Source organism: Malaclemys terrapin, chromosome 2 (genome assembly GCF_027887155.1).
Source record: "Malaclemys terrapin pileata isolate rMalTer1 chromosome 2, rMalTer1.hap1, whole genome shotgun sequence".
Taxonomy (NCBI): Eukaryota; Metazoa; Chordata; order Testudines; family Emydidae; genus Malaclemys; species Malaclemys terrapin.
Genome location: NC_071506.1, coordinates 86161460 through 86187039, shown reverse-complemented (window position 1 = coordinate 86187039; position 25580 = coordinate 86161460). Strand labels below are relative to the sequence as shown.

Below are 25580 nucleotides of genomic sequence, written 5' to 3'. Positions count from 1 at the left end.
CGCACAGCAAGCAGCAATAACAATGGGGATATTCTTTTCGCTGAGGTCTGAGCGAGTCAGTAAGCTGCGCCAGCGCGCTTTTAAACGTCCAAATGCACATTCCACCACCATTCGGCACTTGCTCAGCCTGTAGTTGAACAGGTCCTGACTCCTGTCCAGGCTGCCTGTGTACGGCTTCATGAGCCATGGCATTAAGGGGTAGGCTGGGTCCCCAAGGATCACGATAGGCATTTCAACATCCCCAATGGTCACTTTCTGGTCCGGGAAGAAAGTCCCTTCCTCCAGCTTTCGAAACAGAGCAGAGTTCCTGAAGACGCGAGCATCATGTACCTTTCCCGGCCATCCCACGTTGATGTTGGTGAAACGTCCCTTGTGATCCACCAGGGCTTGCAGCAGCATTGAAAAGTACCCCTTGCGGTTTACGTAGTCGGTGGCTTGGTGCTCTGGTGACAAGATAGGGATATGGGTTCCGTCTATCGCCCCGCCACAGTTTGGGAATCCCATTTCAGCAAAACCATCCACTATTGACTGCACGTTGCCCAGAGTCACTACCCTTGCTATCACCAGGTCTTTCATTGCCCTGGCAAATTGGATCACAGCAGCCCCCACAGTAGATTTGCCCACTCCAAATTGATTCCCGACTGACCGGTAGCTGTCTGGCGTTGCAAGCTTCCACAGGGCTATCGCCACTCGCTTCTCAACTGTGAGGGCTGCTCTCATCTTGGTATCCTGGCGTTTCAGGGCAGGGGAAAGCAAGTCACAAAGTTCCATGAAAGTGCCCTTACGCATGCGAAAGTTTCGCAGCCACTGGGAATCGTCCCATACCTGCAGCACGATGCGGTCCCACCAGTCTGTGCTTGTTTCCCGGGCCCAGAATCGGCGTTCCACGGTATCAACCTGCCCCAGTGACACCATGATTTCCACATTGCTGGGGCCTGTGCCTTGTGAGAGGTCTATGGCCATGTCAATTTCCTCATCACTCTCGTCGCCGTGCTGCAATCGCCTCCTCGCCTGGTCCGGGTTTCGCCTTGGCATGTTCTGGCTCTGCATATACTCCAGGACAATGCGCGTGGTGTTCATAGTGCTCATAATTGCCGCGGTGATCTGAGCGGGCTCCATGATCCCAGTGCTAGCTATGGCGCCTGGTCAGAAAAAAGGCGCGAAAGTAGTATCTGATGGACCAGGAGAAGGAGGGCGGGAGGGAGGGAGGGAGGGCCGAGTGACGACATGGCGTACAGGTACAGGAACAGGGAGAAACACAAACAACTGTCACACAGAATGGCCCCCCCAAAGATTAAACTGGAAACCCTGGGCTTAGCAGGCCGTTGATTTCACGGAGGAAGGGGAAGCAAATGAACACAGAACAAATCTATTTTTTACATCTTAAGGTGGCAGCCGACGCTGCAGCATGAGTGACAGCCATACCAGTATGATGATGATGGGTACCAATCATAATATACCATCATCTGCCAAAAGGCAAGGGGCTGCTGCTGTGTAGCAATGCAGCCCCACGTCTGCCAGCCCCACGTCCGCCAGCACCCAGCATCGCCCTCGGCCTCTTCTGGGTGCTTAGCAGACAATATTGGGCAATTGGCAGAAAATAGTATATTATGACTGGTAACCGTCATCATCAAAACAGTAGCATGTCTGCCCAGGTGGCCATGATTGACAGCCATACCAGTATGACGACGACGGGTACCAGTCATAATATACCATCGCCTGCAAGGGGCTGGTGCAATGCAGCCCTACGGCTGCCAGCCCCACGACTATCACTCATGCTACACCGTCTACCGCCAAAAGGCAGTTAGCAGCTGCTGCTGTGTAGCAATGCAGTCCCACGTCTGCCGGCACCCAGAGGACATATGGTGACGGTGAGCTCAGCTGAGCTGAGCGGGCTCCATGCTTGCCGTGGTATGTTGTCTGCACAGGTAACCCAGGTAAAAAGGCGCGAATCTATTGTCTGCCGTTGCTGTGACGAGGGGGGAGGGGCCTGACGACATGTACCCAGAACCGCCCGCGACACTGTTTTGCATCATCCGGGCATTGGGATCTCAACCCAGAATTCAAAGAAAAGGCGCGAACCGCTTCTCGGCTCGAGCTGTGGCGCAAACGTAGTATCTGACGGCCTAGGGGAAGGAGGGAGGGGGGCCGAGTGACGACATGGCGTACAGGCACAGGGAATTAAAATAAAGAACGGTGGCTGTGCATCAGGGAGAGACACAAACAACTGTCACAGACTGGTCCCCCCCAAAGATTAAACTGAAAACCCTGGGTTTAGCAGGCCGTTGATTTGACCGAGGGAGGGGGAAGCAAATGAATACAGAGAAAATCTATTTTTTTACATCTTAAGACGACGGTGCAGCGTGACTGATAGCCCTCGGCATCTTTCTGGGTGCTTGGCAGCAAATACGGGGCGGTGTATGACGATGGTCTTCAGGCCTATTGCACGAGCTGCTGCTCAGGGAAGACTCTGCTAATGTGCGATGACCCGACTTGTAATAGGCCGGCTAACAGTCATAATACACCATTTACTGCCAAAAGGCAAGCCCCACGGCTGCCAGCACCCAGATCGCCGATGAAGGCTACCAGTCTACTGCACCGTCTACCGCCAAAAGGCAGTTAGCAGCTGCTGCTGTGTAGCAATGCAGTCCCACGTCTGCCGGCACCAAGAGGACATATGGTGACGGTGAGCTCAGCTGTGCTGAGCGGGCTCCATGTTGTCTGCACAGGTAACCCAGGTAACCCAGATAAAAAGGCGCGAATCTATTGTCTGCTGTTGCTGTGACGGGGGAGGGAGGGGCCTGACGACATGTACCCAGAACCGCCCGCGACACTGTTTTGCATCATCCGGGCATTGGGATCTCAACCCAGAATTCCAAGGGGCGGCGGAGACTGCGGGAACTGTGGGATAGCTGTGGGATAGCTACCCATAGTGCAATGCTCCGGAAGTCGACGCTAGCCTCGTACTGTGGACGCGGTCTGCCGACTAGAGCACCTAGAGCATTTTATTGTGTGGACATACACAATCGGCTGTATACAACCGATTTCAATAAAACCTGCTTCTATAAATTCGAACTAATTTCGTAGTGTAGACATACCCTGAGTAGAGAACAATAGCAGTCTCTCAGCCACTTTTATCGCTGCATAATTTAGAACATCTGAAAGATGGTGTTTACGTTAAATGCTCTGAAATGTAACTCACTTATTCAACCATTATTCACCCCCAATTTTCCTTTCCTATTCCAATTACTTGGGAATGCCTATTCCCCGACTTGTCAGGTACAAAGACTTTTGCCATCTGCTGACCAGCCTGTATTTCAGAATGCTAAAGGTATCTGGATGCCTTATAATTTTTCTCTCCCAGAATAAACTGTTTTTGTCCCATCACTTATAGTATGAACATAAGTCTAAAATGCAGTATCTTGTACCAACATTTAAAACAAATATGCCCCACAGATGTATGTATGTGTATATGCCATTCACAAAACACCTGTGTTAGTGCTCTCCAAACATCTGAGTGGGTAAAGGCTAATCAATGACTCATACATAAACTCTTCCTCATCTCTCTTCTCCAATGTCTACTCTCTCTGCTTCCCATATTCTTTTAGCATATGGCTACACTACAAAAATACCCTCGTGGCAGCGAGTCTCAGACTTACCAGGCTGAATAGAGCAGATTCTTGAACCCTGGGCTACAGCCTGAGACTGAACCTTTACACAAGTCTTTTTAACCCCATGATGTGAGTCCTGCAAACCCAAGTCAGTTGACCCACTCTGAGACTGGCTGCTATCAGTCTTCTTTTGCAGTGTGAACAGCTCCTTGATGTCTTTCCCTCAAACCCTAATCCCCGCTCTTGTTCTTCAAGTCTATGCCAGGGCTGAAGAGCCGTGGACCAGCTCCCCAATTCCTCCTCTGACAAAGGTCCATAGAGGAAAGCAGCTCCTCATTCTCCCATCTTCTAAATAGCAATGGAGGAGGCCCAAAGAATCCCTGGCCATGTAGTTTAGTACAGGAACAGCAACATGTTGCTGCCTGCAAAGTACCAGGTGAGCATGACTACTTTGCTCAATGGTTTGTCACCAAGCAGTGAAACCATAGCCAACCAGACAAATGCATGGTTACATGGCAGCCCAGTCCAGATCCAGGTAAAGCTGATTTATTCTAAAGCAGGGCCCACCACTTAATCTACTGTCATTCCATGAATTGGCTGACTCTCGTCAGAGCACTCAGCATGCTGTTGCGAAGAGCAGCCCACGTTCTCTTTCAGAACGCATACTGTAAAACACCACTGGAGGAATTGGCCAAAAGGGGGTACTTTAGACCAATTCAGTTAATATCTTCAGAACAGAACTAATTCTAGTCAGAAAACAAGAATTCAACTTCATGAAAGATTCCGGGGTTTTGGAATTTGCTTTCATTTCATATCAGAACAAAAAAGAGACCTTTTGAGATTTTTCATGAAAAAACATGAGAGAGAGACCCACTAGTCCTATGACTAAGGCACTCACCTGGAATATAGGAGATGCAGTTTAAGTGCATGCCCTGCTCTTCTACATTTGTAGTGAGTGCTCTAACCACTAGGATATAGACCCAGTGTCTCTCCCACTCTTGCCTATTGAAGCTGTCCTTATTTGGAGCAGAGACTTGAACCTGGACCTCCCACATCTTAGGTGAATGTCCTAACCACCAGGTTATTCTGGAGTGAGTTGTTTTCTCTCTCTCTTGTTTTGACCAGTAATTCCATCCTGGACCTGAGGCCTTCCAGAGAAAATGGCATTTTACAAGAAAAAACATTTTGTCAAATAATTCCCAACCAGTTCTACACAGAACCTCTATTATTTGTCTTAGCAACATATCAAGCCCAGGGAGCACAAGACCCAAAACAGCTTCTCGCACATGACAATCCAATTTGATTCAGGCTTGTCAGATTCGAAAGTTAAGTTTCCAAATCAAGGGTGTTTTTATTTTAAATGAAAACATTTTTCTGTAAATATAAAGCCTACTATTCTAACATCTTAACTCACATTGCTCCTTTCTGGTAAAACTTATTTGCCTCACAAACCCCCAAGGAACATATTATTATTGTTGTTATTATTTATCTGTATTATAGTAGGGTCTGGGAACCCCACAATAAGTGTCCTGTTGTACTAGGCACTGTACAGAAAAGAGCAAAGACAGTCCCTGCCCCAGAGAACTCTCAGGCTTGGTCTACACTAAACCCCCAAATCGAACTAAGGTACGCAACTTCAGCTACGTGAATAACGTAGCTGAAGTCGACATACCTTAGTTCGAACTTACCGCCGTCCAGACCCGGCAGGCAGGCTCCCCCGTCGACTCCGCGTACTCCTCGCGGCGAGCAGGATTACCGGAGTCGACGGGGAGCACTTCTGAGTTCGATTTATCGCGTCTAGTCTGGACGCGATAAATCGAACCCAGAAGTTTGATTGCCTGCCTCCGAACCAGCGCGGTAAGTATAGACAAGCCCTCAGTCTCTGCCAGACAGGATGTAATAGGCAGATGGGGAAGGGGTGGGTAGAAGATGAGGTAGAAAATAAACAGTTTAATAGAAGGACAAAAGTGAGAGCTTGCCACTTGCCTAATCTGATGCCAGAGGGGAGTGATTTGTTAGTTTCACAACAGAGGTAGATTTCAAGGAAGGATTTAAATTGGATGAGGTAGCAGCTTTATGAAATTTAACAGGAGATTTTTCCCATGCATGGGAGAAAGCACCAGGGGGATTGAAAAGACTAGTAAACACGATGGAACTCAAAGCTGTCATTTAAAAATATGTTATGTCTTAATGCACCTCTGATCTTTCAGGTCTCTCTCGTTCCATGGTCTTCCTCCTCAGCAATCTTCTCACACCCTTGTCAAACATCATCTGTCTTTTGGTGTTGTTGATTGTAGCCTCATTCATCTTTCTCACCTGAGAAATCAGGAAGGACGGGACCTAGAGAGAGGAAGCCAAGGCTGAGTGTATGCAAAAGGATGGGGGAAAAATCCTCCTCCCCCCCCAAAAAAAGTGAATCCTGTTTATTCCCAGAAGAAGTACAGCATGGGCAAATTCCCCCAATATCACGCAGCCACCACTGGGGATGAAATGACAGTTCATTTTCCATGCCCATTCAATCTATGACCTCTCTGCTGAAGCTGTCAATAAGGATGCTTACCAATGCCAATTGTAATAGTATCTTTTAGATCTATCTTGGGGACTTGCATGTCCTCCATTACCATAGTTCCTGAGCATCTCAGATCTTTAATGCCATCCTCACAACAACCTGTGAGGAGCAGAAGGACTATTATCCTTGTTTTACAAATGGGGAACTGAGGCACACACAGACTAAATGTTTTCCCAAGGTCAGACAAGCAGTCTATGGCACAGCAGGGACTTCCTGGGTCCAACACTAATGCCTTCACCACTGGGCCATCCTTTGTCTCCTAGAAAAGGAAGTGAGACCGCCAGCACATTCACATAGGCCACCAAAAGCCATCAGATGGTAATGACTTCTGATCAATATTGACATGGACTGGATTTGAGTGAGTAGCCTTGAAATGAACAGCTCCATCCAGTCCTCAAAAAGGTTAATAAAAGAATGACAAGCCAATGAGTAAAGCTGACCTCCATTTTCACTTCCTCCCTTAAGTAATACACTAAAAGTGAAGTCTCACACTTGCTATGTAGAAGTAAAAGCACAATGTTACCCTGCACGTATATGGATGTAAGTAAAAGAACTACCACGTTTGAAGACATGAAACAACCACTTCTGAAAATGGTTTACAAACAGAATTTTGTACTGACTTAAAGCTAGCTGGTGCTTACATGAATCTAATCACAGTATATTAATGCTCTCCCTTTGAGCAAAATTCAAGCTTGCATAGCAGGCGAACACGAGGCTAATGGACCAAAGCATTGTACAGAGATTAATTTCACCATTGTCAGTTGTGTGTTCCAGGCAGAAATTGCTGCATGTTTCCTTGTCTCTGTGTGGCTGCTGCAGTCAGCTCTGAAACCTATAAAAACAAATATGGGAACCAAAGCACATATACTGTAGTCAGCATTACTCACTGTCCACAGGATGTCCTGGTACTTAATTAAAAGTCTCACTATGTGTGCCGTAGTGGCTGCTGCTTGCATCTCTTTTTGGTTTGCATGTTTGCCTTTGTAGATGAAGACGTTTGGTGCAACAATCATGGAAACATTCCATAAGTTCATTTTGTTTTTCCCTTCATTAGCAACTATCTTCTTCAGGAACTGCAGAAAGGCCTGGGAAAAGCAGCGCCACTCATACTCAGTACAACGCATCATGAACTACAACATGAATACAACATTTTCAAATCCACAGTGCACTTGGCTAGAAAGCTGCAATCTCTCCCCTTGGATGTGGTACTTAGGAAAGCGATCTATGCATTTGTGTCCTCCAGATTGGACTACTACAATGTGCTCTACTTGGGTCAGTCCCTGAACACCACTCAGCAATATCTCCTACATCAAGTATATATCATGAATAGATCTCATCCAAAGTCATTAAAGTCAATTGGAGGCTTTCCATTGACTTCAATGGGCTGTGGATTAAGCCCTTACTTAGCAGTGCTTCCTGGAGAGAGCATATTGCATCTCTGCTCTATAAATTATGCTATCTACTATCTGATCTCCACATACAATTCAAGATGTTGATTTTGATCTACATGTCCTACATTGTTTGTGTCCTGATTACCTTAATGACCACCCCTCTCCTTAAGTACCAACCCTGCACTTCTGGGATCATAGAAGTAAAGAGTTCTCAGCAGTGGGCTTCAACTCTAGAAACCACTGCTGCATGTCAATGCCAGTATCAAGGGCAGTTTGTTGCCCTTTTGGGCGCAGTGCAAGAATCATCATTTTTTTCAGGCTTTCACTTGAATGAGTGCACTTGAGTAGGCTGAGGTTTTGTTGTTACTGAGGTTTTGTTGTTTGTGGGGAGTTCTTTGGGGGATTCATTCTGCCAGTTTGTTATTTTAGAACGTTATTTAAACAACTGCCCGTTACGATAAACACATTTTTAGAAACTCAGAAATGACCCCACAGAAATTGTGTTGAAGACATTTCTAAATTAAAACAATGCAAATTGTTACAGGTGGGAAAGGATAGGAACATTCATTTTTTACCTTTAGTATTTCTAATTCTATTTCATTTAATAACTTACCATCAGTAATTATTAGCACTATTGGCCCATAGACTGCCCAGAGAAACATTGCTCATGGATATGGATTTTGGCCAAATACTATTATTAATACTACCTATTTCTTATACCAAAGTGCTTTGCAAAGGAGGTCAGTATCATGATCCCCATTTTGCTGACAAAGAAACAGAGGGACAGGGAGATGAAATGTCTTGTCTGAGGTCACCCAGTAGGACAAGGACAGTTCCAAGAACGTAGCCCTACTCAGCTGGCCATGGAGTCCTACTAATATGTAGTATTGGGAACACATGATTATACACTATGATAAAAGAAATCCACACACTGAAATGTAGACAAAGATGTCAACATGAAATAAAACTGGAAATAAATGGATACATAACATGTAATTAGCAAACCGTCAAAGAGAACACTCTGCAAAAGCCCGTAGTTTGAACGTTATTGATCCAAACTATCTGGCAAATACCTGCCAATAATTAATACATTTAAAAAAAAACATGTCTGTGAATCCTTCACTATTAAGCAAGGGGCTACATCCATAACAGATATTATTCCTAATAAATATCACAACCAGCTGTATTCCATTAGATGTTCGCAGAGAACTGTAGAACTTTTCAGAGTGATAACAACAAACCAACATGAATATTTTTGCGGGGGAGGTGTCTGATAATTTGCTGTTACAAACAAACCCTGACTCTCATTTAAAAGTCAAAGAATACAGATGCAGGAATCATCAAACAAAGCACCTACCTTGGCTGTATCCCTGTTGGCATCAGGCAACAACATGATCAACAGATGCAAAGCTTGTAACTGTAACTTGACCTTGGAGACTTCTAAGAATATAATAATTAATATTTTAAAAGTCAGAATTACCATTAGCTTTGTGCTAGAAAGAACTCTGAAATGCATGGCGAGGCTACTTTGCAACTACGCCAACAGTGTAACCAGGGCATAGAGCTCCTCTATCAAACCCTTCCCTTCTGTTGATTTAGGGAAATGCTGCTTGGGAATGGATGGCATATAGTTACCACCACAGGATCAGGGAGGTAGTAAGGTCACTTTTTCACCCACCCTCTTGAGTTATCCTGTAGCTGTGCATCTGGAACTTTATCTCTGCTTTCACCTTCAACTACTACAGGGCCATAAAGACAAACTATAGGATTACATTTAAAGGGGAAAGGTTATACTGAGAAATGATGCAGAGACTTCTTTTGTAGATGGCAAGGTTCCTTGCTGCAATAAGTGCTGAGAATCCCAGATGCTGCTCTGATACATGGCATTCATTTCTTCTTCTAAATTGAACGTTTCACCAGAAATGTCCTAAGTTTAATGGGTATTTTTTTCCTTACATGTCGTGGACCTGTAATTATAGTGGACTAATCTGGGCAAATAGGAAGAAAGAAATGTAATGATACAAATGCACAGAACTTTGTTTTCATCTCCAATTCTGGTTTTACCGGGTGCAGGGATCTTTAGAAAAATCTCTCCTCTTTGGGGAGACATTCCCTGAATAACCTATTCTCTGGGTCACATCAGGCTTAAATCCTTTAGTGCTGGCTACTGGCCAATTCCTCTTTGATGTCACTGTGGGATTGCCTTGTATATCAGATCACACTTCTATAATATAGTATTTCTCAGTTTCAAGATGATATGGCAAAATTTATTTTCAGGATAGTTTCAGACTAACTTTGTTAAGTGATCTATTGAACCCAGCTGTCCTTAGATTGTGGATTGATTGTTTATCCTTCTTTTATTTTAATTTCACTCTTGTGCCTAGTCCCAAATCTGGCTCTCTATAAAAATGTATAGCATGAGTGTAGATTTCTAAGGGCCAACGTGCCTTAAAGGCAGTTTTCAACCACTATGTGCTTGCAATGTTTACAACATTCTGCTTTAAATAGCTATTTAACTAGTACATCTATATGTTTAGTCAAATATGCCAAGTACTATTTGAAAAGAAAGCTTACAGGAAATCAAAATGGTTATGACATACTGGCAATCTCTTTTCTCTTCTTTAGCTCGTTTGTATTTTTCATATATATCCATTTACACTAATTTCTTTCAACTTACTTTCCACTAGTGTGATGAAGGCAGGCAGATATTCTACAGTGAAAAGGGGGCTTGGGAGTTCCCTTATAAACATCTTCAGCAGTCCTGCTGCATCATTGTTTCGTACTTGGTTCCAGTCAAATGTGTCTTCATTAAATTTTATTTCAATTTCTTGACGGAGATTCTGCAAGACAAAAGAAAGTGACTGATTTTAATTACAGCTTCTGATTGGTGAGCTTTATTTCATCTCACAAATGCCAGGAACAACAAAGAAAGCTTTGTGAAGTATACAATTTTAAATGGAACAGTTATTTGAACAAACATTTCTACACCATTTTTTGTCTTCTTTATTTAAAACACACTTAAGAGGTTTTAACCCTTACACACAAGGAACTAGGATATTCCTCCTCCAAGTCATTTAATCTGCATGTGTTTTGTACATGCCAGTAGTTCCCATTAGAGAGACCAGGTGGGTGAGGTAATATCTTTTATTGGACCAACTTCTGTTGGTGATGGAGACAAGCTTATCGGCTCTCTCATGTGGGGTTACAATTAGGCTGCTTTTTGGCAGACAGAAATCCTTGCTTTTCTTCTCTAGTCTTATTTTTTAGATAAGTGCCAACTCGTTTGATCAATTTTAAGGACCTATATGGTACCAATTCAGTACTCTGGCACAACGCTGGCCAAAACCTGCATGCAGGTAAAATAGTTATTGTATTATCCTGGCTTCCCACTTAAACCAATTGTTTTCTGGCATCTGTGCTTCAGAACTAGGGTCCAATCAGCTTTGAAGTCTAAGTAGTTAAAAATCCCGTGTGTGTGTGGATGGTGAATATAAAGAGACTCAGTAGGGTACCAAGTAAGAACAGAATTTGGCCCAAATTCTGCATTACAGTTTGGAAAGTCCAACCTCCCCACAAAAAACAAACAAACAAAAAAACCACATTTGATGTGTTAATAAGATACAGGGATTGGGACGTTAACACCTTACATTGCTATTCTGCATTGATAGCCTGAATGTGAAAAAGTTCTAAGTGAAGAGGAACATTTCACTGTCTGACAGTGCTGAAGACAGCAACACAAAGAACTGCTAAATTGCCGCCTCTTAAGAGAACAAAAATTGCCAATATAAATTAAGAAAAAAAGCCTGTGTGTTATATGAGGGCCAGTACTAGCCTACACAAAAGATACTAATTTAATTTTCAGTTAAACAGATTGTTGCTCTACTCAAAAGCTAGACAGGAAAGCTTCTTAAAATGATATTCCAAAGAAGGCCTTACAAATGGCAGTCTGGTTTGTACCTTTATCTCCTGAAAATGGCCTTATCTGGCTGTAAGAGTTTCACTATTTGTCTTCTCATTCATAATCTTCACATTTAAAATGAAGTAGCTTTTCTAATCACTCCTAGCTGCTTTTGCCTTATAGACACAAAGAGTGTCGTTGATTTCAACAGGACTGTTTATTTGAGCAGGATTTGGCTCTATATTTCATGTGCTGGTTTTTAATCATGTTTTCATCAAATCTGCATTAGCAATAGGCAAGAAAATATTCAGAAAGAAGAGTTGTTAAAAATAGTGTGCTTAACATGCCTCACGTCAATGGAAGGAAATTACATATCAAATATCGTTACATATAATGAAGTGAAACTGTTGGCCCAAAAGGAAATATAAAGTCATTCAGGATTTGGTGTATAGTGTTACAATACCATTCTTAGTAGCACACTGTTTTTGCTGCATTCTCTGCTATCTCAACCTTCTTTACAGTCACATCCCTTGCACCAGGATTAAATACCCTGACTGAGAAGTTTAGAGCAAGGCCCATCACTTCATTATAACCACAAGGGAAGAGAAAAGGCTTTCAAGATTTTGCTGCTTAGTATTTCAAGAATGGAAGGAAAGTCCCAGAAACAGAGAGAACTGAGAGGCGAGACATCGACTTTCTACATATATACTTCATTTCTGTGTAATTAGTTTTTAGAAATATATTCTTGTAACAGTCTTTTTTGTTTGTTTTTTCATTTTGTTTCTGAGCTTACAAGAGGGTAGCTTAACATACATTTTGGTTCAGTACATACCACACATCTTAGAGGCAGAGGAAAACTTGTATTTATTTCTTCTTTTTTTTGTTATTTAAAAAAGTAACTTTTAAGCACCTCCATATGCCTTTCATTTTTTAAAACAAGAACGAATGTTGAGTTGGAATGCCCTCAAATCTTCATGTCATAATAATATACGATGGCTTTGAAGGATGAAATCTGGAACTGCTTAGGAAAAGCTTTCCCTCTGTCCCTTACAGGTTGACTTGTTCGACACACTTAAATGAATAAAAACTCAAATAAAACACAATAACATCGTTCATGTGGATGTTTGACTTACCACCCGGTATAGGAAAGTCAGACACATAGCAAAAGGGATTCTCTGGGTACAGGTCAGAATAGCAGAACAAGACACAGTGTAGTATGTGCACAGACTACAAAAGCTAATTAACAAAAGATACAAAGCAGCCCTGTCACATCATGTAGAGTTTCTATGGGGTTTATGTACAGAAAAAGTGAAAGAATAAAAAAATATGTATAGTGATGGAAATTGAAATCAGGAAGCTGTAGAGTCTCTGTTCAGGCTCGGGGCTCAATCCTGGAAGGTGCTGAGTGCGCTGAAAACCTAATGAAGTCAGGAGGAGTTGAGATGCTCAGCACTATAAAGTGCTCAGTACCTTGCAGGATCAAGCCCTACTATGGCATTAGTTATCTTCAGACATAAATTTGCAGGGCCCTATCCAAAGTAAATATTGTGAGGCCCCATCTGATTCCCTCTACACCAATGAAAGGCTCTTCCCTCATCTGCATAGCTCCAACAAACAGCTTACCTTCTGCAAACTCCTCACTTGTTTTTTTAAATGTGAAATGAACTATTTAGTGTGGAAGTATCATAGAAGCATATCATTATTATACAGATCTCTCAGGCAAAGCCTCCTCTTGTCACATATTTTATTAGCTATTACTAATCACGTGACCAAACCAGCTAATCAACAAGCAGGATTCTCCAAGATTCTGAAGCACTCTTGTTTTACGCTGGGCAGATGTCACAGTACTGGGAAGCCTAACTGACTGTATGTAGAAAGGTTATTTTTCTTGCTAGTGGAATATTCAATTATAGCCAGGGGAGCAGGAATCATTTAAAATGTATAAACCAAAGAAAAAAAAATACAAAGCAAAAGGGAATGATTGTACGGGAATGAGAACCAACTACTGGAGGTTTTTCTCATTTAATGTTCTCTCATTTAATGTTCTGAGTGCCAGAGCGACTGAGCATTGCTTTGTAGTCATCTCACCAGACACGCCAAACCTGTGAAAAAAAATGCAGAAATTGGGCTTGTTTTGGGCTTAATTGGCTTGTGAGTTGCTTGTTGGCTAGTTTTTGGCTTTTAGCTTGTTTGGTTTGTTGCTTGTTGTAGCTTGTTGCTTCCTTTTTGGATTGGCTCCCACGAAGCAGGGACGGGGGGAGAGAGTCCGTGTGCACAGTGGGCTGGAGTGTTGGGGTTCTTAGGGATTGGCTTGTTTTGGCCTTGTTTTGAAATGGAATTAGCTTGATTTTTGGCTTATTGTGAAAGTTGGGGTGCTTATTTACCGCATGAAAGTTGGCAACTGTGCATCTCACCTGTAACAATATGTTGCAGTATATTATTCAGTCACTAGAAAGATGTCTTTCTGTACTGTATAGAGTTCAAGGCAGGTGGGGCCTCTGGTAAACAAGGAAGACAGAGCTAGAACTTAAGCTGTGTGGAAGCCTGTTTGTCTCTTTAGTTTGTTGCTACTTTCTTTAATAATGGCCTTGTGTTTAAGATGAACTGAGAGTCCACATACCATGACATCACCCACAACACTCAGACAAAACCTCACTTTTCATACCATAAGACGGATGTATTAATTTACAATAAGCATTACAGGAAGGCATGTATTATTATAGTCTACTTGCTAATAATATGGTACATATTAGGGGGGCAAACGTAAAGCCACTGACTGTCGCAAGCACAGGCCAGTGGGCCCATCCTACTCATGTATGCTACAAAAATGGAATACTTCATTTCGTCAAACTGAGCAGCAGGACATACTTCTCACAGTTCCAAACGTGGGACCCCAAAACTCCAATCAGAGGACAAATGAGTCATAATATTAAAAGAAGCTTAAAATTATGTGGAGTCAGATCTTTAAATTCCTTGATAGCCTCAATCTAGTGACTCAGTATTTCTGAAATAAGGTAAAATAAAAGAAGTGAGATCACAGCAATTCTGAGTGACAAGGAGGTCACATAAGTTCTAAACTGAGGGGCCTCCCTCACAGGTTTTGTGGAGGAGAGCTGCATTTTGAATCCATGTGTCCTCTAAATAAAACATCAGCCCATGCCAAGTTATGGTCCTCAGTTTCAGGAAGCAAATGACAAGCCACTGTTTTTGCTGCTAATAATGGGACTGAGAATCTCTCTATACAAACTTTGCCACTTTGTATAGACTCTACTGGTTACAAGAAGGTGAATGAGAAAACACAGGTACCTTAACTCTTGAGGCAGATCCAGGAACTCGAAGAATTCCTTCCGTTTCTAAACCCGTTTCCTCAAGCTTGAGCAACAGCTAAAATGCAACAGCAGCATTTTAAAAATACTATTTACCTTTTAGCAACCTGCCTTCCCTAAAAACCATTTGATATAGTTTATCATCAAGAATAATAAATAGCAAATCAATCAGAACTTGCTCTGTGTTCCTAAAATTGAATTTTCAGAGAAGAAACCATGTTTTCCTATGTGTTTGTACAGCTCCTAGCACAACAGGAGTCCCCTAACTTGGGACTCTTGGCACTACTGTAGGTCTAATAATAAATAATAATAATAATAATGGGGAAATCCTTACATTGCACAGTATCTTTCTTAGCAAGAAGTCACACTGATTTCCCTGCTATACAATGGAGCTATAATGATACATTCCTGCATGTTTGTGAGATGCTCAATTATTATGGTGATGAGCACCATAGAAAAGCCTATTAATAAATGTGGAGGCAGAATTGAGAACTTAGACAAAAAATAATCTTAGGAAAATTCTTTTCTGGGATGTCCATATACAATGTGAATAGATCTTTCTGGTCTCAGCATTTCTTCTTTACAAAAATTAAGTGCAGAGTATTTTTGTTTTGACAAAATGCAAAAGTGGGAAAAAACTAGTTTTGTTGCATTTATTCACATGGCTCTGGATTTTCATTATTCACTGCCCTCCTCCAGCTCTATCACTAACACTCTTTCTCTAACAAGTTATCAGATCTACAGCTGGGCAAAATATTTCAAATGAAACTTTTTTCCACCAAAAATACAGCTTTGGATTGATGAAAATATGTCTTGAATTTATGTCAGATTTGCCAAAAATTGTTTTGGTTAAAAAAAATCTGAAAAAACCCACATTTTGTCATAATCAAAATGAAACATTTTGGGTTTTGGATTCAAAATGACTTTTTGTTTTGAATTTTACTTTAATTTTATTTTTGAATAAAGGTAAAAATCCTCAGAACTTAAATGAAACATTTCATTTAGGGTCAAATGTTTGGCCCTGAATCATTATTATTATTATTATTATTTGGCAGCCAATGTAACAAAAAAATCAATAGCTCTATAACTTCCCAAAGTGAAATTATAAAGGAATGAAGTGAAGTTGGTTGCTGGCAGTGCAGAGATTAATAGCAAATGTGCCCAATTAACTCTATCTAAATTAATTGATGCTAGCGCTTTGTTTTCTTTCAGGAGGTATTTACAGTTAAATGTGACTTCAGTCTTAAAACTGTATGTCCATATAAATCTGTGTGTGTATGCGTGTGTACATGCAGGTATGTGTCTAACTGAGCCATACACTGGATGTCACTGTAGCTTCACATTAATTCAGTTGAATGACCAGCTTCTTGGCTCTATGCACCCCATTCAGATCACACCAGTTCACTTCAGATAATCTCAGATAAGTCAACATGTCTGCAATTTGAAATAATGTGAAATTATAAATGCTCCCCCTTCAAATACATGCCATTGATCTATATGTCAAATGAAAAGTGGAGCAGAATCCTATCCAGTTGGTTCTGTACATTTCCTGTGCAATATTTTATAAATATACTCCCCAGATTGGAAAAAACTCCCAGCATGCACATGATATTCAAGAACAGTGTTTTTGATCTAAGTCTCATGCGATGTTTAAATCACAACCTATGGACAGAAGTAAATTGCAAACACCTTGAAGCCATTAAAGTCTGTCTTCTTTTATCGGATGTCTGCTCTGAATGTCAATGCTCATGAGGAAAATTCAAACCACAAATGATTTTGTTCTACTCACTTTTTGAAAGATGAGAGGAACTTTTATTCCAGGAACCTTCTTTTGATCGTTTTCCAACAGTGTTGAGAGAGGGACTCCAAAAAGGCCATTTTCTTTTTGAAAAAGATGTAAAAAGAAAGAGAGAAAGTGAAGCCTAATAAGCATCTTCTTACTAAGCACTACAAATCACAAGCCGCCCGTCAGGCAGCTACCACTGTACATTTACCTCGTCCTTTGAGTCTTTCTGTTCGGTTCCTCTTGAGTTCTATTCCCAAAGCATCATAGAAGGCTGCTAGTTCAATCAGAGAGAGATTGCGAATTTTCTTCATGTCTTCAAGAGATAGGTCTCCAACCTCTGTCAGGCCAAATTGGCTTTTTCGAACAATAAATTTCTACAAGAAGTATATGTAAATAGGGTTTTATTTTACATGCTTGAGAAATGTTTAGTTTTTAAAATTACTCTTCGTGAAGGTTTTTTTTTTTTTAATATATATAAAAGATGTGCCTTGGTGCTGCAAGAAGTCATGTGGTGGTGATTTCATGGGTGGGCTAACTCAGAGCTGAACCCATGGTCCTGTATGTTCTCGGGCCATTGTGCTGATGACTACTTTAATTTGAAATGTGCAACTGAGCCCCTGATCCTTTGTGCTCAATTATAGATTTCTTGGCAATTTTCACAAAAGCAGGGATCGATCTTAACACTGATGTCCTGGACATATTCCAATTTTCAACAATTCAGCTACACTACATCCTAACTCAACTTTCCTCTCTAGTTCCAACAGGATTTAATAATTCACCTCTCTCCCCTTAAATTCTTCCGTAATATTGCTTGATGCCACATTTCATCACAGAAATGGCTGCATAGCAGTGATGGAGGAAGTAGTTCTATATGTTATTTGCACTTTGAAGGAAGCGTGGCCTAATGATCTGAGCTCATTACTCAGAAGACAGAACACTTAAATCCTAATCCCATCTAGATGTAACTCATGCCTGCTTGTTGTGGCACTCTATCCCCCTCTAGTGGCACCTAGGCCAGCTAACGCTTGTTACAGCCTTGGCTAAAAGAGATGTCTTTTAGCTCACGCAGAAGTGGCTTATGCATTAAGCTCCAGAGGTCTCAAGTTTGATCCTGGCCAACGATGACTGGGGTCTGCTGGTGTTACACAGGCACTGACTTTGACTTATTATACAGGACTGCTTTAGGGTGAGTAATATGAAACATAAATGTTAAAAGGCCAAGGAACATTTATGAAAGTAGAATCCATGGATCATTTACATGAATTGAATGCTACTTTGCAACTTCTGGGACATGAAAATAGCAATATTGCTGCATTAGGATATGTGATGTTTCCTGCTGTAAAACTGTAAAAAAAGTGAAAAAGAGCTCTTTTCATATGTTTTGATGTCATTATCATCATTAGTATTATAAAAAACTTGTGCTGTGCATAGCTCTGTGGAACCTTGGCATCATTATGTAATTCAAACCAGTCACAAGCATTTACTAAATAAATAGTGCTACACGTCATCTCTACTTTTGGGGATCCAACTTGGAGCTAAAACCTTCTAGGGATGTGAATCCCTCCCTCCCTTTTAATTAAAATGCATTCAGGTTCAATGCCCTGGTTTTAACTCATCTCTCAATAAAAGCCATCAAACAGAAAAACAATAGTCAAGGAAAAGGCAAACAAAAATGATACATCTTGCATTGTGCTCTAAAAGCAACAGAGGACAAAGCTCTGACTGACCACAGAGGACATGAGTTCCAGAGGCCAGGATCTCCAACACTTCATTCCCAGTATTCTTTAAAGCAGGAGATGATTCTAAACAGGGGGAAATAGGAAGCACTGCAAGATACCATCATCTTCTGGCCAAATAGGGAAGATTGGGTAGTATAGAAAATGACCCCAAAAATCTAAAAATTCTGTTATTTCATTCAAGGAACATATGATAAGAGTCTTTGCAATGACAAACCATTGAAGCAAAGAAAAACTGCTGATGTATGTAAAGTGTGAAACAAAAGGCAATCTCATTATTTGCAGTGTTTCATCAGGTGAAAAAAAAACTCAAACAGAGCATATTAAATCACTCTGAAAATGTGAAAAAATTATTACCGGTGTAATACACACACACACACACACACACACACACACACACAGGTAATAATTTAATATATATATATATATATAAAGGGACATAAGAGAGGAATAGGGAATGAGAAGGCCTCTTTGCAGGCCTCATTTGCCAATGGAAGGACTAAGTATTTAAAAAAAAATTACTACAGTGATTTTCAATGGTGGGTTGTTGTCTCCTAGAGGTGTTTTGATGTGATGTAGTCTTAACATGAGGTTTGGGGCTGTCTCTCTTTGTAAGAACAGCACTGGGAATCTATGGCATAGAGCACAGCAAACCACGGAGTTAGAGAACTATACAGTATTAAAGTTGGCACAATATATTGTGATAAACTTTGAATGTACTTAATCTCTGTGGTTTTTAGAAATTATATTCCTGGCATTTGGTGCCAAATCCTATGTTGCATCAGTTTACGATCTGACACATCTTCTGTGTGGGGGACTATGTACTGTATTTGGATGGACTCGATGTGCTAATAGGTTTTTACTTCTCCAACATCTAGGATTACATTCCATTTATCATGTTCCCAGTGGGCTAGATTGTGCAGTTTGAACATAGTCCTGTGTACGGGTGGTGTGGAGGTTTATCATCCCTGGGGGAGCATTGGAAGAGACTGTATTTAAGGAGGCAAAATTTCTCCCAGAGCTGCTTAGTTCTATGTATGTGGGTGCACAGACACTACACGCTATCCACAAAACTCACAGTTTTACATGCAAAATTGTCCACTTGAAACACATCTGTGAACTTCTCTGAAACTATTCAGTTGCTTACCCATCAGTATAAGGCTGCCTTCTGTATGCTACGTGCCCCAGATTGCTGTGCCATGCCAGTTAGGAGGTTCATACTTATGGTTGGAAGAGTGTGAGGGATAGGTAACATCTCTAAAATTGAGGATGGAATCTCATGGTGAGGGTTAGGGGAAGGTTAGAGGTTTTCTAGTAACAGGACCAAGGAGGAAAGTTCAGTATGCCAGGACCATGGTAACTAGGGAGACCGCCTGATTCCGAAAAGGTGATCAAATTATTATCACCACAGAGCAATCAGACTGTACTCCATGCCAAATGTAATCTACTTGAGACTTATCACCCTACTGCAACATGAACATTTGAGGTTCTTGAGGTCTTCTCCATTGGTGCTGTTGGACACGCACAACCTGATTGTTCTTGATGAATTCAGCATCCATGCAGATGACAACTATTCTGGATCAATTTAGGATCTCATGGCCAATGTGACATTTGTGGGACTGTCCCACATAGTTAATGGCTTGACTCATACCTCTGGCTAAAGTCTGGAGCCAGTGTTTCGGCTTTTATTGGATGGTGGTTGTGATTACATCCTTGTCACAGACTGATCATGAAACCCTCAAGTTTGGGGGCCAGGGCACACATTTCCTCTCAAGATGATGGATCCGTTTTAATGGTCCACCCTTAGAGGCTGATGGAATCAGTAAATTGCCAGCTGGCTCGGAGGGAGAATGCCATCCAACTGGTAGACTACACCTTGCATACCTGGTTGGACAATAATCTTCTGTCCCTGGCTACTGATCTGGTATCTCCTATGCTGTACCTGCGTCAAATACTAATCTGAGACAATCTGAGATACTAGTGAACAGAACCAAGGTTCACTCTTCCTCCCATGTCTGAGTCTAACAGAACTCAGACACAGAAATTTAAAACCCATGTCAAGAAAGGTAGAGAATCTGGGTGTGGATAAGATGAAGAGAGTAGTTCAAGTAATAAAGATGGATTGCCACTCTCAGTGCCAGTAACTGATCTTTGTTTTTATGTGAAAAGTTTGTGGGTGACACAATGCAATATAATTTTCAAGTACTGGGGTATGTACACTAAATTGCGTTGGGTAGAAAATGTGTCCATGACTAAGCACACGCTTCGGCTTTGGTGCCTCATTGGGAATGCTATGTGATGGGCGACAGACAAGCACAGCAGGAAGCCTTTACAAATATATAAAGTATTAACACACATATATTGAAGGAAATCCAATGTATCTTAAGAGATTTCACTGTGGTGAGGGAAATGAAGCAGGAAATGAATGGGGTAAAGAAGAACTATTGTGTCAACACGAGGGGTTTAAACTTACAGGCAAAGCAGAATCATCCTTTTTGAATCTCTGGTTGTTCTGCCGTTCTCTGTTTTTTGGGACCACTGTGATGGATTCTGAGAAAGAAACCTCATAGGATAGCTCTTCTGTTACTGATGGGCTGTCTTTATCTAGTCCACAGTCTAGACAGCTATTAGCTGGAAACAAGGGAGACTATATATGAATACTGAAGGTTTGTTGGTGTTCGGTGCAGAGACATTAAAAAAATGGTAAAAACAAACAAAAAGCTTGTGAAAGTGTTAAGGGAAGAGTTTCACAGAGGAATTTCAGCATAACAATAATGCATATTCCTGTTTTGTCTGGAAGAAATAAGCCCTTGTACTTTCTGAAATCAAAGCCCTATTTTTATTTTAGATTTTTTGCTCTTGATATTTGTGCAGAAGGTGATTAAGCTGTAATTTTCTGGTTTGTCAGTAGAAGAATCATCCTCATCATCACATTTGTGCATAATGATCTTGTCTATCCTGGCTAGGGAAACTATTTCTGCATTTGTCCCCAGTGAACAATCTTTTTTTCTTTTTAAAGTTATTGATAGAAAAGTGCTGCTAACAGTGTTTCTCTGGTCACTGTTGTTTACACAGTTTTTTTTTCTTACAATTTCCCATCACTGCTGCTCTTGGTGCATAAAAAACATAGTATAGGCACACCCTGTGCAGACGGGGCTCAGCATGCTACCATCTGGTTTGCAAAGCCATGCCAGCCCTAGTGGAATTTTTAATAGAATCTAGGAACCAAAAGACAAGATGATCTAATGCTCTGCTCCAGAAATTAGTTGCCCACTAGAATTAGTAGGCATAGGAGGGAAATTTCTACTATAGAAATGCCCTGTCTCCATAGACTTCACAGTGTATTAGCCTGAATGAGTTCTAGTGTTGCCAACTTTCAAGATTTTATTATGAGTCTCATGATACTTAAAGTCCCAGCTCCTGGATTTTGTGTAACTAGGTAAGAATCTCAGCTTTCATTAAAATAAAAAGTAAGTTTTAGCCCTCAAGGTTGCAGAGGAAGCTTAGAAACATGACCCAAGTGCACCCTAAAGGCTTAGAAATAAGATAAATAAAGTGAGCCCCAAATGTATTATCATTATTTAAATCTTAGGATTTTAAGCCAAATGTATGGTTTTTGGGGACCTGACTCGTGACTTTTGAACACTTGGGGTTGGTAGTACTGGAAGTTCAAACATCATTCTTCCCATACAGGTGCTATCGCTCTTTCAAATTATAAGATAGACAAAGCTAACTATGTTATGAAACACTTTACAAATACTAGTATGGCTGTAGGTCTCAGGAATCCATTTACATATTTCGAATTGCAGTGCAGACTGGGCCACAGATTAGAGACTACAGGCCCTGCTCTATGTTTGTAAAGCATCCAGCACAACAGGGCCCCAATTCAAAATGGGGACTTTGAGCACTACCACAATATAAATGTTTATTAATAATAGTAATAATCTTAAAGAAAAGCATGTAGTGTGTCCCAGCACCTAAAATAGTGAATTATCCAAATGATCCCAAAAGGTACTTTCTATCTTTCATTGCTATGATCAAATTAATATTGGTTACAGGTTGGCATACTCACAACTCACTGATTTCCAAACTGGCTTCTGTCCCGGAAGCTGGATACCATTCGAAGGAACTGGTGACACTGGCATTGTCTCAAACGTGGGCTGATAGGCAAGGAAAAATGATCAGACTGCAATGAAATTAAAGGCATGTGGACAGACACTTCTACATCTCAATCAACAGTGTATCAATCCCAGCTTATGTTTTTGTCACTAACTTCAAACAATCCATTCTGATTTGCCAGAGAGAGATTTTCATTACCCAGCCTGTGCAAGTAATCTTCTTCAGGCAGCAGATGTGGATCACGTCGAGGTCAGTGACTATTGCCACAGCTTTACACAGCTAATGAGTTCTCCCATATGTAATGACTGAAATTAACTAATGAAATTGCTTCAGATAACTGCAGCAAGTTAAAGGTTTGTATCAATGTGTAATTCATCTTGCTTTTAATCACCGTGGTCACATTCTGCCAGGTGCTGTGCACCTCCTGAAAAGTGCTGAACACTCTCAACTCCCACTGAGGGGCTGCAGGAATTGAAGGCACTCAGTACCCTGCAGGATTGGAAATTTAACAAGTAAATAAATGGCTGGCCAAAACCAGCTGGAAATGCACTTCAACATTTTCCTCCCATAGGCTACACTGTGTGGAAACTGGGGTTACAAGAATAACACAGGTTCTTTATCAGAGAGCGGCAAACAATTTTTTTTTTAAATCTCTTTCCTATTGCTTAGTTTTGTTTGGTTTTGCCCAGAAAATTGTTTTGCACTGTGTAAAAATGCTGTGTGTGTGTGAGAGAGAGAGAGAGAGAGTGGGGTGAGCGGGAGGGAGAGAGACAAAATCAGCGGCTGAAAATCAAAGGGTAACTTTCACTTGGTGTGACATTTTTATGTGCTGAATTTGCCCTTGTGATTAGCAGCTTTGGAATAGATCATGAGGTAATACTTAGTCCTGCCACGAGTGCAGGGCACTAGACTAGATGACCTCTCGAGGTCCCTTTGAGTCTTACGATTCTATGATTCTCTGAGGAGAATTTGGAACAGGAAGACATGTTCAGGGATGAAGAAAGGGTAGAAATATTAAAAACAATTAGAAGGCTACTTGGTGAAATCAGCTTCATTGGCTAAAATCTTTGTTTTAAAACCTGTTCTGTTCTCTACATCCTGCTGGCATCCCGGAGAATTGTGTTATTTCTCTCACACCCTTGCTTTTACATGCTCCCCTGTCCCTTGAGGTTCAGCATCACAGCCGTCTTTCCAGGGGAGTGGTGCTGATGAGAACTCTGCTGAACCCATCAAAGCTGCTCTTTAAACAGCTGAATAAACCATTTAGCAATATGAGGTGATGCCTTCCCCAGAGGCAGAAAACACTGTCTTCCCAGTTTGTAGTTAATGCACTTGGGAGCAGTACTCAAACGGATATAAAATGGCAGATATTTAAAAGGACGGCAGACCTTCCAATTTGAACACTGAAATAATGTTGCAGTTGTTTTATACAATCTTATCCTTTGAGTTATTTGGATAACAAAGTTAAATGTAAGATGAATAAAATCTCTCCTGAGAGAGTCCATTTAATAGGCTACCCACCTTATAGCAAACAGGATTTGAGTCACAAGGTTTCCTTTGAACTATAATCCATTAAAAAGCAAGGGCTGTGTAATAAAAGAAATGAAATATGGTAGCATGATTTTATGATTTCTAAAAGCCCAGCATTAAAAGAAATGTTTTATGACAAGCTGCCTGAGCTGTGTGAAGTGCAAAAAGTAGGCAAATAAGAGAAATGGTGAACATGAATTAGATTTGTAAAATCCTTCCAGCCTTGATAATATAAGGCATTATAAATAACACATGGAAAACTAACAGGGCACTCTCTCTGTTGCATCCTGTTTCTGCTGGGCATATGATTTAGGAAAGGGAGATTGTTATAGACCCAATCAAATACTCTCTGCCTCAACTCCAGTGTAGTTTAGAGCAGCTTGCAGGATGCTCTAATATGAGTCCATTGAGTATATTCCCCTATTAACAATGCTGGGAATAACTAAAAGGCATCACATTCCAGCCTCTTGCCTCCCCACCAGTAAAGGGAGCGGCATGTAGGAGTCAACTCCGAAGGCCCTATGTGAGCCGGGGACACTCATGATAGGGGTATCCCCAACAGGGGATTTATAGGAGGTTTCTGCTTGTTATACCACCCGAGCAACAAAAAGGGAGCAGATTGGGACAGAGAATCTCCTCCATTTTTGTTAGTGCATGATTATGATATATAGATAGTGTCCCTTAAAAACAAAAGATTAGAAAGCTCATTTTCCAATAAATGTGCTAAACCTAGTGGGCCAAATTCTGCCCCCCGTTACATGTGTGCAATACCATTGACTTGGATGTGGTTCCAATAAAGGCAGAATTTGGTTCAGTTTAGGTATCCTGATTCTGGCCTACAGTTAGTTGTTCATCAAGTCATTACTGATGCTAAAAATGCCTCCAGTGTTTACTTGCACTATGTGCACAGGAAGAGGAAATCTGACTAGCAAGAAAAAGGTGGAGATGGAAATGCTCATTTCCTTTAAAAGCGTTCCACTACATAGAAGATGTAAAAACAAATCATCAGAGCATCACAAAGGCAAAATTTTAATGTCAGCACTGCAGCCAAGAAACATAAACACTAAAGAGATGTTCGTGTTAAAGTTCTGTTCATGCTGCTAGCTGCCTTTGCTTTTTGAGAGATTCATATTTTCAGGCATGGTAAGTGCAAATGCCTTTTCATGCAAATGCCTCTAGTTTACTATTTAATTAGTAAATTAAAATGCAAATGCCTCTAGTTTACTATTTACTATTTTAATTAGATCCTGATCCTTCATGCACTACTCTGAGCAACACTCCTCTGAAAATCAAGAGGAGTTTTACTTATCAAAGTGTGCAGGGTCAGGTCCTTCATTAGTCTGGAGCTTAACTTGTTCCCCACTTTTGGACTTTACTGATAGGTTACACCAGGCACCAAACTGCCTGATTTTCAGATCTGTTGAGCACTTGCAGCTCCTAGAGACCTTAATGGACGCTGTGGGCGTTCAACACCCATGAAAATCCGGCCACAGTGACTGATGTGCCATAGCCCTGTTTTAGAGGTGGGACAGAGTTGCCTCATCCAGGGGAGGGTGAGATTGCTTCTAGGGGGGAGTTCCTGGATGGCACCCCCATTGCACCTTGCTCTAGAAG

General features: G+C 41.3%; 1 protein-coding gene across 5 annotated transcripts in view; it reads right to left on the bottom strand.

Annotated features, from left to right (window-relative positions):
* Nucleotides 1–25580, bottom strand: part of ARHGAP28 (Rho GTPase activating protein 28) — a 167266-nt gene that overhangs the window by 13411 nt on the left and 128275 nt on the right. For all 5 annotated transcript variants that reach the window (XM_054017582.1, XM_054017581.1, XM_054017578.1 and 2 more), the window contains 9 exons: nucleotides 22390–22477; nucleotides 20791–20948; nucleotides 16790–16955; nucleotides 16585–16676; nucleotides 14776–14853; nucleotides 10249–10411; nucleotides 8929–9011; nucleotides 7068–7265; nucleotides 5808–5951 (listed from right to left, as the gene is read on the bottom strand). In XM_054017582.1, the coding sequence (XP_053873557.1) occupies nucleotides 5808–5951; nucleotides 7068–7265; nucleotides 8929–9011; nucleotides 10249–10411; nucleotides 14776–14853; nucleotides 16585–16676; nucleotides 16790–16955; nucleotides 20791–20948; nucleotides 22390–22477 (1170 nt within the window). The remainder of the gene's footprint in view (nucleotides 1–5807; nucleotides 5952–7067; nucleotides 7266–8928; nucleotides 9012–10248; nucleotides 10412–14775; nucleotides 14854–16584; nucleotides 16677–16789; nucleotides 16956–20790; nucleotides 20949–22389; nucleotides 22478–25580) is intronic.